This window comes from Spea bombifrons, chromosome 3, assembly GCF_027358695.1.
Source record: "Spea bombifrons isolate aSpeBom1 chromosome 3, aSpeBom1.2.pri, whole genome shotgun sequence".
Lineage (NCBI taxonomy): Eukaryota > Metazoa > Chordata > Amphibia > Anura > Pelobatidae > Spea > Spea bombifrons.
The window spans coordinates 89021910-89041060 of record NC_071089.1 but is presented as its reverse complement, the minus strand read 5'-3'; the positions used below and the strand labels follow the sequence as shown (position 1 = coordinate 89041060).

The following is a 19151-nucleotide window of genomic DNA, read 5'->3' as shown; positions in this document are numbered from 1 at the left end:
GCAAATGCAGACCTCTCTCTCCTACTGGCTCCTGGACCACCAGTGATGACCCCTCCCTAGCCTCAAAGATAGGCAAGTTACGTTTTGATTTTAAATGAAGATGTGCCTGTGTGAGGGATGGAATGAGTGTGTATATGTAAATGTGTGTGTTTGTGAGTGTGTATGTGTATATTTGAGTATGTGTATGAATGAGTGTGTATGTACATGTTAGTATATGAAATAATTTAAGCAAACGTAGAAGAAAACAGATTCAGAATAACACATGCATATAAATATATTCATACTTTCAGCATGTGTACTGGAATAATATATTGTGTTCAGCCCACACACTAGGTAGAAAAAAAGATATGATTATTTATTAATGGATTTGCAAGCAAATGGTCAAGAGCAAAATATAGATTCCGTCCCGTAGAGGAAGGATGGGGCCGGATCTAATGTTATTTAATCCTGTATATCTTTAGGTCAGTTTGGATAGTTTTATTACATGATTCTGCCTCAAGACACTAAACTGCATTTATCCAGTTGGAAATGTGTTATATCAGAGCAGATGGTGCTCTGACTCATGTAACTTAGCTTTAGTCCCTGTGTGTTGTACCTGCATGTGTTATACTGAAACACTGGTTGTCTCTGCATGCCACATGCCACTGATAATGATATAGTAGCAGTCTAGTGAAGATTGTAAATCAGTTTTTAAATTAACATGCTTATTTTTTTTTATTTGATTTTTTTGCCTTATTTTTATTATAAATCGATAAGGGATTTCTCAAGGTTTTTAGAGTCTTAAGAGAAAAATTCCAGGCACCTACTTACTACTTTACTAATACAAGTAAAGTAAGATAAGTAACGAGTAATGTATTAATAAGACAATCGTGACATTTTATACGAAAGAAAGTGTGTGATTTTGGGCTGTGTTGTGTTAGTTGGAATACGTAATATATTTTTAATATGACTATTTTAAACGACAACAATGTCATGGCCTAGATCAGGTGAAGATGGGTGTCCACCAGGAGTTTGTGCATTGGCCAGGACTGCTTGGACACCTTCCAAGGAGTGATATTTCATGGATGAAGAATTTTGGGGCTGATATCTTACTTTCCTTATAACCCAAATGCTTGTCATGCTTTTGGTAAAAATTGGTTTTTAGCAGCATTCAGCTCTTTTGCCGCTCACAGGATTAAACAACAATGTTTAAGGATTAGTAAGAAAACTGCTTACCTACAAACACATGTGACTGTGATCTTTGTTTTTCTAGGAACACACCGTCTTTTCTTGTTTTAAACCCCAGAGTTAGCAGGTAGTGATGTGGAGGATCAGAAGACCAGTCAGTGGTTTGAGGCAGAATATGAAGCTGGTCATCTGGAAACATATGAAGTTACTGGCATTGCTTTTATTTTATTGCATAATCCATTTTCATCAGAATTATCGTCTGATCTTATATTTAAAGAAAGAGTACTGACAAAAAAACACAAACTGCTCTTGTGTAAGATAGCACATATGGGTTAGAATATGTATAATGCATAAAGTGTGCCTGCTACTGATGAAAGGTGTTCTGAAGTTTAGAAAAAATAAACATAATAAAATATGCAATATGCAATACAAACTGCGTATAAACCCAACACGTTAACAGTCTGCCTAAACAAGGTGGTTAACACCAAAATTATTTACTCACAAAAGCCCTAATGATCCAACCAATCACTCAACTTCAGTGGAAAGTTATTCCATATTATATTACATTATATGTCCTCGTTACCAGAGACGTATATGAAACAACCATTTCCCAAAGTCACTCATAAGGGAAGATTTATTGCACCCTATAGTCCGAGAATGTTAAAGTGAAAGATGAGTCTCATCATATTTCCATCAATTCTATTACCTGTATATACATATTTTGCATGCGTTGGGTGACTTTTTATGAAGGAGTCCTTTACTTTCTCAATAGTTTCTGGCTGCAGTTCTTCTGCCAGAGGTGTGTACATCACAGAAAATGTTTTAGCTCTGGCCATGGCTTCCTCATGCATGACCTAAGCATTGCAAGAAAAAGCATGAACTGGTAAAATAAGCTTCAGGAGGAAAGGGGAAATTAACAATATGATTAAAACTGACCATAATATTAACGTGTGTTAGGACACAATGGTACAGAAGCAGAAGAGGATCCTGCAAGCTTACAATCTATTAAGAGGGTGAGGGAGAATAAGACGAGGGAGCATGAAGAGCTTGGTTGGTCCTATATAATGCATGGTTCAATCAGTGATATTTCTGGAAATCCACTAAAGTTATTTTACTAAACATTATGGAGAGCGAGCGCAACCTTTCTTGTAGGAGAAAGTCGATCGTGCATAATGCAAATCTAACTCTGTAATCTCACCTGAAATCCCATGTATTTAGTGAATAATCCACAAAGCAATACACCATGAAACACTCAGTTTTATTTAACATCTAACAATTCAAAATGAAAATGTTATAAAAAAAAAACACAAAAAACTTAAGAGTTGTGTTTAAAATTTGTAACTGAGACGGGTGTTTTCATCACACAAGGCTATTCACTAATTGCAAGAAAGGGTAGGTAAGCAGTAGGCCAGCACTGGCCACATAAACATGGCTGGTGATTGATAACTTCAGATGTGACCTTCACCTTAGTTTCCATAACAACTTTATCATTAGTCTGTGATTTATGCTTTCTCACTGGGAAACATTGGAGCTGGCCACAGTTTTATTGTTATTGAACAAATGTAAAATGCCATTCAGTGAAGAGTTCAAGGAACAGAAATTGGTCACTTACACAGCTCAATATTGTGGCATTTCCTTACGAGTAAGTCAAATCACACAAACAGCACATTTTGTAACTATTTATGTGAGTAATTATACTATTTATGTGAGAAATAATACATTCGCCAAACACATTTTCCGGTCTTAATCCCCTCATTTGTACAGTTACTCCACATGTCTCAGTGTATGTAATTAGAAGTTGTCCTCTACAATAGTATATGTTTCGATGGGTTTGTTTAATGCTATCCGTTTATCGACTAGTTGTTGTAACCAATGGGCCATTTATAACATGCAAGGATATTAGCAGGTGTGTGGCCTTTACATATTACCCTTTTGTAAACTCCTTTTGCATTTGCAGAAATGTCCTCAATGACTACGAGTCCTGCCTTGGGCTAAAACAAAACTGTCACTAATACCGAGATGCAGATGTAATAAAAATTATTAAATAAGGCCTATATCTATTGTTGTTATTTATTATATCTGGAGGCTATATGAGACAATGGAAACATGGGCTGCAAAATAAATATAAGTTTGTTATGGTCTAAGGTCGGCACCGCGCTGAAGCTCCAAGGTCCCTATTGTTCATGCTGGAGACAAAATTTGATTTCATTTTTATTTCAGAATCCGGTCAAAATCTATTTATTTAAAAAAAAAAAACTGCCAAGCTGTGCATTTTTTTTTAGATAATCTTATTGCTCAATATTTCTCGCTGATTTGGTGGGAAGTGGGATGTAGTTATATGTTAGCTGCAGATCTTCTTGCTCCTCTGCTGGATCACCAGGGTTGGTTTCAAATGGTTCCATTGTAGTACCTATAGTTATACCACTTCCCAAGAGTTGGTAACTTTTTATACCGTATTGGCTCGAATATAGGCCGCACATTTTCCCCCACTTTAAGTCTTTAGAGTGGGGGTGCGGCTTATATTCGGGGTCCAGTGCAGGAATGCACAATTCGTAAAGGCAATTCGTAAAGGCAGCACGGATAGGATACAGATCCCCCGCAGCGTTGCAGGGGACCTGCATCCTACTCTCTGATACGCTCAGACAAATGGTGGTGTATGACTTCATACATTATCCCTCTACAGATCTGTGCCATCAGGTATAGCATTATGAAACATTCAGGGGCAGAGTTAGAATAGGGGAGCGATTGTGCACCCCTATTCTCTCATACTTGCTGGATTTCACCACATTGTTTCCTCTGATTCTTAAGGTTAAAATCTAAGTCTACACATTACTGCAGCTATGAACATGCATTTTTATAACTACATACAAAAAAAATAGGTTATATAAATTATTCAGTGTGTCTGTGCCTCAGACATTTAGTAACTGGGCTGTTCAGTTCTCACTAATCCATCGACTGATATATTAGACAATGGTTCTAGATATAGAAATGCGGTCTATAACTCTAGCAAATTAACACTCTGTGCTTTAAATAATACAAGGCATACATCATACAATCATTAGAGAACTAAAAGGGTATCTATTTCATGCTTGACTCATCATGGGATCTCAGGTCACTGGCATTGTCTTGTTGGCAGATACTTGACCCTTTAAAAGTAACTCTTCACCAACTACATACTACAAGACAGGGAAGGGCTAGCTGGAGGGGGCACGGTGGAAACGACCTTGTGTGCAGCTCTTATTTTAAGATTTATGGCCACTACTACGCTGGGTTCGGTGGAGTAACAAGGGCTTCAGGCAGCATTTAAACCCAACTGGGTTTTCTAGACCCTTTTTTGCGGAATATGTTATAGTCAGACCGGACAGAGTACGTTTATTTTTGTATAACAGGAGCCTCAATCCTCCCCTGCTACAGGCTTGAAAAAGGCTGAATTCCATTTTATCTTCTGTGCCTCGTACATTTCTCATCAATATAATCTCAAATTCTATCTACAAATTTCCCCCGTAAAATTCCTAACTAGTGTAATTGAATAGAAAACAGACATCAAAACATACAATGCATAAAAACACTCCATAAAAACAGTAAGTGTAATTCTGCCAGATTCCTGCCTCTATTTCTTCTTACATTGTTTATGTGGTTCTATACAATGGTACATTTCCCAATCCATAAAACTATATTTACAGCTAAAATGATATAACTCACAGATACTGTACAATTCCTTCTTGCATTATGTCTGCTATATATAACCAAGTATTGGACAATATATTAAACCAGATGTGGCCAGCCTGCCACCATTGTATGCCAGTAATGGCTGCCTGGGATTGATGGGAGTGTTCTATAAGACTACAGAATTGTCATCAAGGTGGTCAACAGGCAGCACAGTGTGTGAGATACTGTTAATGCCCATGCAAATTTAAATAGAGCAATGATAATTGATGTGATTTGGTTTGTACTAATTCACCCTGCCTCACCGCTAGGAATTATAATTAGAAAGTCAAGCCCTGGATATTAAGAGGAAGGGCTGCATGACTGGGCCTAGTCTAACAGAAAGCTTGTTGCCAGTCCTTAGGGGGTCAGATAAAGGACACCCTATGGGGTTCCCCGGCTGGTTGGGTGGGGTTTTTTGGCTGTCTATTTAGGTGACCCCTTTTTCCCGCCGCTGGTCAGATACTTTGACCAGCGCTTAAAGCAGTGAATCCCCGCCCTCCCTCCCCTTTTTTACTTGTCTCCTTCTTAATTTTATTTTAGCTCTGGCGGATGTTTTGAGATAGGTATGCTGTGTTTTATTGGTTGTTATACCATTCAGTTATGTGTATTTCAGTTTCTCCACGGGTTCAGTCCCTGGGGGAACTTTAAAGGGTAGGGTGTTCCGACCCAGCGGTCTCCGCATGGTATTTGGCGGGATATCCCTACAAAATGTTATCTGGTTTTAAAATGTGATGTATGCATAACCTATCTCATATCTTCTTTTATTTCTTTATTTGTCACAGTAATAAAGCGCTGTGGCCTTACACTTTTCCAACGACCTCATGTCTCACGTGTTTTATTTTATGTATTCAGCTGTATGTTATAGATAGTGCCCGAGTCAAGATTATATTACAGTGACACTTCCTGCATAATTGTATCTGCAGTTCCTTCTCTTTTACTCTCTCTATATTTCACTTTCACTGTAAGCAGTGTTGTCATTTTTAAAAAACTCCAGTTATCTCCACATCTAAATTTAGCTGTAAATTTCAACCTTATTATTGGATTTTATCCCAGGCAGTAGCACTGGCAGTTATTCTCCCCTGTTATACAACAGTCTGAAGTAATAGGTGACCTCCTCCTCTTCCTTGACTATGCACGTAGCAAGAAAAACTTACAGGGAAATTACAGCCAAAATATATGTTATTCATAATAATTACTTTTATAAAATCTGTTCTATCTTTTTTAATCATTTTTTTTATTTGTGAAGTAGAGAATTGTTGATCCTTTAAATTGTTGCTAGCATCAATATGGTCAGTAGAAAATACCAGATGACTTTGTTCCCTATAACCTTAATTAGGACATTTTGTGATAGTACCTTCTAATAATAAAAATGCCAATTTTGTATTGCTACTTAAGATCTACTGTTTTTTATTGCATACTTGTCCCATACACTCATGCCTGATTCTTGATTCTATATTATCTAACATATATTTGCCATCATAGGTTCTGAGCCCCTTATCCATTGGGGTAGAGAAAGGACACAAGTGTCTGAGACAAGGCATGTGGAAGTAATCGGTGACACAGTGAAATGTCTTTCAAAGTAGGTGGCCGTCTACCACTGATCATTGGCACAGAACTTGAGAAACAGATTTTAACATGAACTTAGATAAGTCTATGGTATGTGTGCTAAACCAGTGCACCTAAGTCATCAGATCCACTAAACCCACAATGTGGAGAGGCAGCCAAATTTGCTAAAGACTGGAAATAACCAGTTGCCAGCAAATCAAGGACGTGTAAAAAAAGTCAGGCACGGACTGGTCATCTGGCACACCAGGCAAATGCTTCAAGGTCAGATCCGGTGCAGTAGTGTGCGTCCACCACCTGGATATGCCTGGCTACCTGCTATGTGAGCATAAGAACGAAGTGTACAACCTGTCATATCTAGCCATCAGCCAATTTGACATCATTAGGCGGCTGCTGGCCTTAAAGGGCCAGAGCTGCCTCATTGTCCCCAGTCTGGCCATGTCTGAAGTGTCTGAAAATGGCTGAAGAATGGGGATCAGGAAGCAGCGATTCATTGAGGTAACCCTGCCTCATTTAGGTGGACCTTACTGTTGAGGTCAGAGATCATCTGGTAAAACAATTGCATATATCTAGGTTTCTATGGGTCTATTATGAAAACAATTCCTTCTCAAGAAGAATCAATGTTTTGAATTACGGCACTTGTATTAAACAGGGATTTCAACTGTGATAAAACAGTAAATTAACCACTAGAATATTATATCATCTCCAGACTATGATTCAAATCTATTCACCCTGAGACTTAGAGAAGCGTAGAATCATAGAAGCATAGGGAACACTGAGGATCATGGTGATAACAAAGGAAGCTAACCAGGTGAAAAAAACTCTGTAATAGACCCGACAATACATTGCAGTAAATACAGTCCATAGATCTTTATTCTAAAACAAGGAATACCAAAAGGTATTTTCAGGTTATACGGTAATTTGTTTAAATTGAAAATAGTATTGTCCATTTTTTTATGAATAATTTTATTCTGGTGTGAGGTCTGAGCTCTATTTTGGTAATCTTGTCTACCAAAAGGCCCATCTAATTTTCAGTGTCCTACTGTGCAAAATGATGTGCATAGAAACACCGGAAAACATGTTTATGAACAGATTTGTTTTCTAAATGTCAGTGGCTTAAATAGTTAAGGTCAAAAAGTCACAAAAGACTGTTGTGCACAGTGTGACAGCTCCTTTCCTAACTTAGTGGTCATTTCATGGGTAAAGTTAGTAAGTCATTAGGACATATACTTCTAAGGATCATTTTGTAGCTATGGCCTTTGGAATATTTCGATCCATAGAAATCATCTTGAGGGACATCTGGAGAACCCTTAATTTCTCCTCTATCAAAACTCTAAAACCATTCAGTAAGTGCAGTGAAGTATAATACAAATGATAAGAATCAAGTACCAGAAGAAAATGGAAGATGAAATGTTAAGTGAACATTTTTCCACTACAATGGCAGTATATCCTGGAGATGATACTACCGGTGCAAAATGCACACCCTTCTGCTATTAAATTGTGTTGTCTGTTTTCTGTTTAGTGTCAAAAAGGCAATAAAATATATGTTCATATTGTGACATGTGAGTAAGATCCCAAATGGTTTTCATCACTTTAGTGACATCTGCCACTATTCAATGTCAGCGCTTTTTCCTCTGTAATGCTGTAACACTGTTAAAAAGTAACTAACAAGTTACTATATCCAGTGAACTAGTGAACTAGTCCACTAGTCCACTAGTCCACCTAATCAGTGTGACATGTGAAATATTTTGTAAGTACAGTATGTATTGGTCATTTCAGCAGCACAATCCAAATTTATATGCTTTTAGGGTGTGCTTCCCTTTTGTATATATTTGGATGTTTTGACCCAGACCTCAGTTTAAGCACTTCACCTACCACACAGGTGCTACATTAACATACCTGGGAACTCTCTGGCTCAACACCCGCTCCCCGCCCATTTTTCATTTAAATGAGGGTGTTTCACATTATGTCAGCGGGGGCCGCCCACCGACATCAGTAGGGACCGACCATCAACATCAGCGGGACCACCTACCGATGTCAATGGGACCGCCCACCAATGTCAGTGGGAAGGGAAGGCTCCGGGTAGCCGGAGCTAAGAAGTTCCCAGGTATGTACATTAATGATGTATAGCTAGGGCTTAATATTGCCGGTGAGTGGGTTTAAAAGCAGATAGGACTCTTTGACATAGTGGCACAATATGATGGCTTTGGCATAGTAAGTAATATACGGCCATATAGTGTGATGCAATACTAGATAGGTGCTATAACAAAGGATTTGTTGGGTATGGATTGATTCATTGCTTTGTTATACCAAAATAACTAGCTGGCATTTATTTTTAATTTTATTTTTGAGTTTTTTTGGCAGAGAAGTTCTCCGTACAGGCTTTGCTGAATTTTAGGTGACCTTAAAAATTAATTAAAAGACCATTTACTGGAGACGAGTTAACTAGTCAGCATAACATTATAAGTGAAACATTATGCCCTGTAGTAATGGACGTTAAATAACATATTAAAAAAATTGTCATCACAATGATTTTTCTGTTTCAATTATTTGAAATCACTGGACCTAGCTCAACCTAATAGCTATAGTTCATAGTTACAGGAACAATAAACTACACCATGTATGCATAATATCCTAATGTACAGTGCTATGAAAAGTATTTGCTCCTTGCTAATTTCCTCTATTTTTGCACATTTGTCGCCCTTAAATGTTTCAGATCATCAAACTTATTTTAATATTAGACAAAGACAACCTGAGTAAACACAAAATGCAGTTTTTAAATGATGATTTTGATGTTTAGAAGGAAAAAAGCTATCCAACCCTACATGGCCCTATGTAAAAGAGTCATTTCCCCCTTTGTGACTAAATCAACCAATTAACCAAATTTCATTCATAACTGGGCTCAATTTCACTAGACACTCCCAAGCATGATTAATGTTAGCTCTGTTGAATATAAACATCAATTAAATTGAAACTGTCTTGCAAAGTGAAGTAGGCTAAATAGTCTCAAAAGCATTATGCCGCGATCTAAAGAAATTCAAGAACAGATGAGAAATATAGTCATTGACATCTATAAGTCTGAAAAGGGGCTTACAAAGCCATTTCTAAGGCTCTGGGAGTTCAGCGAACCATGGTGGGGCCATTATCTACAAATGGAGAAAACATCACAGGAATGGCTGACCTGCCCAAATTCCTCCAAGAGTGCATCAACAACTCATTTAGGAGGTCACAAAAGAACTCAGACTAACATGTAAATAACTGCAGGCTTCACTTGCCCCAGTTAAGGTCAGTGTTGGATAGTTGCAGGGCAAAAACCACTGCTGACCAAAAAGAACACAAAGGCTAATCTCATTTTTGCCAAAAAACATCTTGATGACATGACTTTTTTGGATCATATTCTGTGGACTGATGAGCCAAGTTTTTGGGAGACATGGGTCCTGTTACATCTAGAGTACACAGAATTCCACAAAAAGAGCATCATACCAGCAGTCAAACACGGTGGTGGTGGTGGTGGTAGAGTGATGGTCTGGGGCTGTTTTGCTGTTTCAGCATAAAGATATACTGAGGGAGGATGTCTGGACATCAGTGTGTGATCTAAAGCTCAAGCGCAGCTAAGTTATGCAGCATTATTATTATTATTTTTTATTTAAGTAGCGCCAAGGATTTACGCTGCACTTCTTACATTACATATTTTCATACATATTTTCAAGGGGTATGACAAGACTAGAATTGACAGACTAAGGCAAACCGATACATTAGGTGGAGAGAGCCCTGGACAGTGATCCGAAGCACACAAACAAATCCACATCTGAACGGCTCAAAAGAAAATGAGGGTTTGGAGTGGCCTATTCAAAGTCTTGACTTGAATCTGATTGAGATGCTGTGGCATGACCTTAAAAAGCCAGTTCATGCTTCAAAAGCCTCCAACGTGGCTGAATTAAAACAATTCTGTCAAGAAGAGTGGAGTAAAATTCTTCCACATTGATGTAAAACGCAAAGTTATCACAAACAGTTAATTGCAGTTGTTGCCACCAAAGGCGGCACAATTAGTTATTAGATTTAGGAAGGCATTTTTCTGTTTACTCACAGTGTCTTTGCCTACAATTATTTGGATGATCTAAAAAATTGAAATGTGACAAATAAGCAAAAATAGAACAAATCAGAAAGGGGGACATTTTTTTCTCAAAGCAATGTATACAATTTTTAAAAAATATTTTTAAAAATATTACATTATTTTTTTCTATATTAAAATTATTTTAACACAACCCCAGTGACATTAAAATGCCCTATTTCTTTAAAGAGAGACTCGTACATCATATGCACCTTTATGCACATGATAGCTGCGAGTCCCCTTTACATTTTCATATTGTTCCCTTGGCAATTATATGGGGGGGCACTTGCCCATCCCCCCACCTCCACCTCCATTTTTAATTTTAAATAAAAGTACTTTAATATGCATTATTTTGGTGAGGCTATAGCGAACCCTTTCATTTTCTCCACTTAAATGCACTTTTTCGGTTAAAAGGCCAATTACAGGAACCTTGTTTAATAATAGTCTTGCATTTGAGAAGCTGGCACAATTTTTTCTCAGCTTCCTTTCCCTTTATATGATTCTTTCTCTGCTACAAGCTTTCATTTTAGAATATTAGTGTGATCAAAAAAGACTTTGGATGAAGTTGCATTCATGGCCTATGCTACAGTATGTAAATCATATTAACAACATTAAGCAATTAAGTATACATATATATATATTTATATATGTATATATATATATATATATATATATATATATATATATTATACATATACACACATGCCCACACACTGAAATTTGCGAGTCATACATAATGAGCACCAGAATTGACCTAATTTGGAATATAAAACTCTTTTAGTTTTTAATTGATTTAGCCAAAAGGCTGAATGTTACGGTGGTTTTCTGCAAGATGCTTCCTTTGAGTAGCACCTTGACCTACAGTTTAATAGTGATCTTTACTGTATGTCCCACCTATCAGTATGGCTATTCCCCCTTTCCCTCGATCCATTTTACCTGCCAGTACAGTTTGATGAGCTTGCTTATGTTTGCGTCTCTGCCACCAGACAGCCAGTAGATATAGTCAGCAATCATAGCGCACCTAATGACAAAGGATAAAAACACAAGGGAATAAAAGGTTAACAATGTCTGGGGAAGTTGTCCAATTAAAGTGAATATGGCAACAATGTGCATTAATCATAAAACACTGTGCATATTTAACATTCAGCAGTTTATTTCTTACTGACAGCTATGTGTGATTTTGCAGACCAGTGTTCATTCAGTCGGATGTTGGGTTATATAAACCTTTAAGGACTCAAGAGGTTTCTTGTCTACATCTGAACCTAAACGCTTACGTGACTTTTGTCTCTTTCTGTATGAATGTAGATCCACTAAATTGTATCATAAACAACTTCCATGGGACCACTAAGGCAATATGCATCCTTGTATTCCAACACATATAGATGTTTTTATGAGCAGTGTTGATCTTATCTCCCAGACAGGACCACTGCATCCGGCATGAATATCCTTGGCAAAGGACAGAGAGCATGATTACTTGCCATACATGCAAATGCATATTGACATACTGTACATTATCCTCATTCTATTAGAACCACAGAAGGTGATCTAGACCCAATCACTGGCCTTGCCGTAGATAAATATTAATGATTTATTGTTTTGTGTGGTCCAAAAACACAAAACAATATTTATTGTTGCTTCCCACAGAGTGGAGTTCACATTTATAAGCAGCTCCGGTGATCCTTTGCTATGTCGGAATCATCAATGACAGCCATAATGCTCAATGAGACCCATCACTAGATTTTTTGGCTACCTCTACCATCAGTCACTTATATGTACCCTCTTAAACACAGTCCCTTCCCTCTTTAACCCAAAGAGCACCAAAACAAGTTGTAATGGCACCAAAAACGAGGAAATGAATGAACAAAACTTAACAAAATTTCAGATCTTTTGCTATTTGTTTTCATGTGTTTCATCGAGGGCATTCCTCTTTAGCATAGATTTTCTTGAATGCACAAACTTGGCAGATTTTTATGAAAAAAGAATTGGTTTGCATCCGAATGCACATGTCTAGTCTCCATGATTTTTTTCAGAAGTCCTACTAGTTATAATAGTGTTGATTTACAAAAAAGAATGGTAAATATTTTAATGAAAAAAATAATATATAGTCTTACATTGATACCCATTATGACCCAGTGTAGATCGTCTTTGACAGCTTGCAATGGCTGTAATGATAAAAAGCCTTTAAGTATTCTGCATGACTACTTCTATTAGGAATGCATATTACCTATTGATATATGGCTAAATTTATGTATTGTTCGCACACAATTAAAAATAACCGTTTTCTTTTATGGTTACTTGTCTAACACCAGAGTACTGTTACTCTCTAGAGATTCAAAATCCAATTATAAGTGACTAGATATAATTTTGAATCATCAGTATAGTCAATTAAACATGTAATAACGTTTTGTACCTAATTATGAACATCAAAGATTTATTTACGAGTGCGGTGTTAAAACTACATCTGTATGTTAGTTTGTCATGTGCATATGTATCATTGGCTTGTACTTCTGTACATCAAGAACCAAGTGAATTTGGGTGCAGCATAAATTCCTTTTTCACAGCTTAAAAAAACACACACAGTAGAAGCTGACTAAATCAAAGCATAAATTTAAGAACATCCCAAGATTTATAACATTGTATTATCCGGCTGTGTAAAGACTGATCATGCAAAACGAAATGCCTTGGCTATAGAATGAGCAAAAGCTGACTCATTCCCTTATTGTCTTTCGAAAACTCCTCTATGGAGAGGACATGAAGCTGTCAGACAGAGTTCCTTTTAAAATAGAAGCAATGTAAGTATGAAAGATGATAATGATGATAAGCAAGCGTAAAATATTTGTGCAGATTGTTCAAATGGCAAATATTATACTATTTGTAAGAATATGGGTGTATTGAAGAAAAAATCCATAATTGAAAGTAAAAAAGATTTTTTTTTTTTTTTTAAAGGATGCATAATCCCCTTCACATCTATGGGGTATTTGAATCATAAGCAAAAAAAACAACAACAATAAGGTCTGCCTATGGTGCAGCCATGGCTTCCCAAAAAACTCCCTGGCAGCTTTATATACCTTGAATGGAAAGAACTAGCAAATATGTGCTTATTCACATATTTTCCATTGTCAGTTTACTCTTGGTGGTAAAGATATTTTGTATCTGCTGGTCCTCAACATCGGGGACTGATGGCGATAAGCTGTATTAGTTCGTATCTGGTGCTATACAATACAAAATGCATTTGGCTAAAGTAAAATATTGGAACCTCCTACCATATCCCAAAAGAAACTCTGTGCTTTGTGCCTAATCCTTTCCCTTTTTGTGCACTTGCATCTTGAAATATCTAGCAGGCTAGTGTGCAATGACAAACACACAATGCCATTGAGTTGGAAAATCTAAATTTTTTTTGTTCAACTCTTCTCTTCTCTATAGCTCTTCCCAATTCGTCTGCACAAACTAAATGCAAATGTAAATGTTTTACTAAAATAATATTCGTTCTGGGTATGAATGTGTTAGTAATTTCTGACAATGAAAGAGAAATGCTTATTGGTTGTTATTTGAGTAATATATTAAAATGTTGAAAAACATGGAATGAAAGTTAGACTTGTGCATTCGTATTCGGGAGAACATGAAAATGAACACGAGTGTGGCGGTGGAAAAACATACATGAAGATGAAGACGCACAACATCTTTGTTTCTTCGTGTTTGTCTTTATAAATATCTCCCTAGTTGCCTTCCCCCATACAAGTCACTGCCTCTAGCCTACCTTAAGTCTTCGTAGTATAACAGGTGTTAACAGGAATCCGTAGGAACGGGCCAGGGTTTAAAGATAAGTAAGAGCGATTTTATTGGTCACCGGCAGGTGGCTCGTCTGGCATCAAACGATGAAGAGCAGCTGCCCTTCATTGGTTGATGCCAGAGGAGCCCCCTGCTGGAGACCAATAGAGTCGCTCGTACGGACAATTTAAGTCCTGGCGTCAAAGGCATTAGTCTCCCCAGGACAAGTTTCTCCGAGGTGTACCTTGCACTGCCCTTTGCCAGGGGGCTAAAATCCCCATTCCTTCTAGGCCAAGTTGCTCAGAGCAGCAACCCGGGACCAGGGACCTTAAGTCTAATTGTGGGACATGTGATCATCCTACTATGGAAGACTGTGCCTTTACAGTAAAGTTCCCATAGCACTCTTCCCCCTCACTGCATGTCCTTTAGAGGAAGGACACAAGACATGAGTTGGGTCCTGGGGGCTCTACAGCAAGAACTCCCATAAGTATACCACTGTATATCTCATCCTTTTTTTAAAAAAAAAAGAATGTACCAAGCATTGGTTTTGTCATTATGGAAAATGCAATGAAGACACAATCTCATGTGTTTATTTTTTTGAATAAATAATCATTTTTAGGTTGCCTACAAAGAAAAGTTGTGTATTGGAAATCAGTGTTTGTGGTGATAATTTTTTTAAGTTTACTTGTTTAAAACTATTTACTGCCAGATCTTAGATGAGGAGGTAAACAGATGCGCCTTTTTTCTTGTTAATTGCTATTGGTAGCAATAGAAATTAATGGGAAAAACTTCCATAATCTTCTGTTCTCTGTATAGAATAAGGCCCTGCGGGTGATATGTTATATAAACTGTTTGGTTTATCATGTTTTTAATGGTCACTTAAGGAACATTTATTGCAACCATAAAACATATTGCTTAATTAACATGAAGAGAACATGTTTTGTGCTTATGGTTACGACATCCAAACTTATGGCTATAACATCCAAACTGTTGCTGTCAAGCCTTTTAGCATAACTAAATCATTTTACAAAATGTACCTATAGCTTGTGCTTTGTTTGTCAATCAGTGTAATACCAGTAGTTTTGGTGATATTTAACCCTCTCTCTTTCCATCTGGATGTACAGGTACACAAAAAAGGTGCCAAGAGGTGCCTGAATTGTTGCACAGGGGATCGTGAATGTTAATATTTGTTACACTTTATCGTATGACCCTTAGATGTCACTTGAGGTTTTCTGGAGAAAGTCCTCTTGGTTGTTCCTGCAAAGATCACACTATAACAAATTATAATTTATTTGTATGGTGACCACTGGAGATAGGCAAGCATGCACAGAGAGAGAGACATCCAACTGCTTGGTACAGGACAGAATTTCCTCATTATTATCAAAAATTAAAATAATTGACAGTTATACAAATAGCCCCAGAGTAAGGACTGAGATAGAGTAGCAGGACTAACAGTAGTAAAGTTTGGGGGCTTGTCAAGGATCTGGCTAGTCCGACCGACTACCTCCGCTGTCTTGTGCTCCCTTAGCTTGGGACACCACACACTTTGCCCAGTTTCCCAGTTACTAGCCGAGACTCTGTGTAGGGTATAACCAAACGAAGACTGATTTATTTTGGACACACAGGGCTGGATATATGCAGAAAAACACATTAACATAAAACAAGATATTGGGACACAAACCGCCCCCTTAATCTGCCTCCCAGAGACAACAGGGGCAGTAACGGGATTAACAATACAATAGGGTCCCAACCTCCACTATCTTTTACTGGCCGAAACCAGTTCCAGGGATGGCCAGGGTAAATGTCTGTAGCGGAGGAACTGGGGGGGGGGGACTGGGGTTCTGACTTATACAACACATTAATGCACCATGGGGTGGGGGGATCTGATATTAAAGTAAAACAATGGCAGTCACTCCCTGCTTGCAGATTCTGTCTGTCTTCCAGAGATAATCCCCTCAGTCGGTGATGGGATGATATACTGCTGGGCATAGCCACAGAAGTCTTTACAAAGTCAGAGCCCATAGTCAACAGGCAATGGCACTGGTATTTTACTAATGGAGTTGATAAGTAGATTTTAATGCACCGATGTTTCAAGATCCCATTTCATGATGTGATGTATTTGTTTTGTGCTTGGTTAGCAAAACTCACAAGTAATTATGCCAATGTGTGAGTTACAGCACGTTTCAATGAATATTGACCACACCTGGCTATGTAGCAAAGCACTCTAGAATACTCATAAAGTAGGTATAGGGAGCTACTTGGTCATCAACATTTTGTTGATGGGACGTTCCCATTGCACTCGGGATAGCAGTTGACTGGCAGTGCCAAACAGGAATGATTTTCCTATGCCAGCTGAGTCAACTGTCTCAGTATGTATTTTATTTTATCATGGATTCCGTTAAGTTACCAGAAAATGGAGGAATGTAATATTTGCTTTACTATATTCCCATTATAACTGCAAAGTAAGTGAAGAAGCCTCAGCTGGCATTCTGGTGTTAACAAGGTCAGCCTGTTCTAACATGGCAAGGCTCAAATATGCACTGGAAACCGATTATTATATTTTCAGAAATATCTCTTATTCTAAAAGCAAAGTGATATTTTATGACAGAGATTTAATACTAATATCACAAATGGACTGAACAAGGTACAATATGCTACTATTAAAACTATGGTTTGACATTTTGCAGGGGAACTGATGGCAGCTACTGCAAGAAAAGCCTGGAGATATAATATTTATATTATGATTTATATTATAGATAATAAGATATCTATTGAAGGTAAGCTTTAACTGGTCAGATCACTGTAGAAGCCAATGGAATGAGCCAGTCCATTGTGCTATTTTGCAATACAACCCCTTTATATGCATAACCATCGATGTTACATTAAGTGTTCATAGAGGCTGTGACTTGTAATTATACTTAGCCTTTGGAACCAAATTTTATTTCATTTTATTATTTCACTATATATTAAGTAAAGTCCCCTCCCCCATGAAATTGGTTATTATAATTTGAATGGGGTAATATAAATAAGCCGTATAACAGCCTTCATTTCATTAGATAATGTACAGGTAAAAATAGTATATATGTTTTATTACATAACTATGGTATTGGTTATAACATTTTTGTTAAATGTGTTACAAAGTATTTCCATCTCTAGTGTTTGTCCCTTTGAATGATTTTGCAATGGGAAATGTAGGTGTATGTATGTGACAACACATTCTATTACTGTCAAAAGACACCAACATACCGAGGTTCCATTTGTAGAGCTTTATACAGGACCAATTAGCATTTCATGCTGTAATAATTCTAATAAGAGCCTAAAAGTCTTCCTTCAAGACTCAATTAATCTAAAGTTGTGAAAGAAGTATTATGGTTGTTAAGTAATGAAGAAGGGGCTGAGTGGCTAAATAATACCATTTATAAAATTTCACACTGAAAATAAGCTTATAAGGGCCAATAAGTATTGTCAAACCTCTTCAGAGCGGAATGAATTGAGTGATCTTTGAAGCTATTATTGTCCTGTAATATCCCCATGCAGTTACACACCAACATGTGACAGTTGTGCTGATAATGCTAATATAATGGACTGAATCTTTTTTTTTTGAAGTGACAGCAGAAGTGGCAGCTGGTCTGCATCAGTTCATGGTTTCTACTCAATTACAATTTCCTTACTAGTAAATTTGTGAGGTCCCTAAACACAACAGTCTGTCTGCTTAGAATAAACACTGCATGGAACATCATAATGCGACTTCAATATTTTTTGTGTTTTTGCAAACAAGCAATTGAATTAAGATTTAAATCATAATGTTTATACATTTTTTTCTGCTTACAGGTCTGGTAAAAGGATTGTTGCCACCTCTTGCCTCCACCCCTTTGCACCCTGCCCTTGGTGGCAGAATCATGTAAGATCATACATATGACCCCCCCCGCCTTGTGTTGACGGTGGCCTTTTACCAAGCCTTGCGTTTCATTGGTCCCTTACCATGCTGCCAGCGAGTAATACTGAGCACTGACTATAGATGGCGCTGGCCCTGTTTGCTTAATTTATTGTCCTTTTTGTTATTCCTTTTGATTGTGTTTTTAATTGAAATCTACCCTATAGCTCCCGTACTGCTGAATTGCTTGTGGAAAGTGCAGCTGCAACCATATTGGATCCGTCTTTGGTGTCCACAATATTCTGATGCGCTGTTTAAAGGATTGGCTTTACTACACGCTAATAACAAAACCTTGCTTAGTCCTATGAATTATAATGTTCGACCTTGCACAAACTCCAAATATGGTAACTGTTATCCTATATGTGACATTGTAAACATTATTAACTTTATTATTAGGCTGGATGAGTAACCAATGTGTACCGCAAAGACCCAACCCAATTTTCTTGATTGTTGATAAAGATGTGCTTTTGTTGGACGATAATTTCTTAGCATTATCAATTCATTTTTTAGCTCAGAAACATATGGGAGATTTTCTCGCATTATGGGGATTTCTAACTTGTATTGTACGCATCAAATTCAGCACTCATATAAATCAATGAGTGAGGGAGCATAGAAGTAACAACATTCAGTAAGTAGGTATTTAATAGATGTCAGGAAAATATGAAAAAATACACGTAACATACTTACAGTATAAACCACAAAACGATACTGTTTAGATCGATATGGATATTTACGATAATTTAAATTTAATTCTGAGCTGTTTAAAAATGATTACATTGACTGGTGCACTACAGACAGATCGTAAGAACATATTTTCAGGCTAGAACGTGTACTGAATGGCTTCACAGAGAAAAATAAAAACAGCAGCCATGGAGTTAAGTGCTGGAGCACTGTCCTGGA

General features: G+C 37.4%; 1 protein-coding gene across 1 annotated transcript in view; it reads right to left on the bottom strand.

Annotated features, from left to right (window-relative positions):
- SPATA16 (spermatogenesis associated 16) overlaps positions 1-19151 on the bottom strand; it is an 89337-nt gene that overhangs the window by 28683 nt on the left and 41503 nt on the right. The window contains exons 7-9 of the mRNA XM_053460384.1: positions 11486-11570; positions 1874-2021; positions 1216-1356 (exon numbers count right to left, since the gene is read on the bottom strand). Of these exons, the coding sequence (XP_053316359.1) occupies positions 1216-1356; positions 1874-2021; positions 11486-11570 (374 nt within the window). The remainder of the gene's footprint in view (positions 1-1215; positions 1357-1873; positions 2022-11485; positions 11571-19151) is intronic.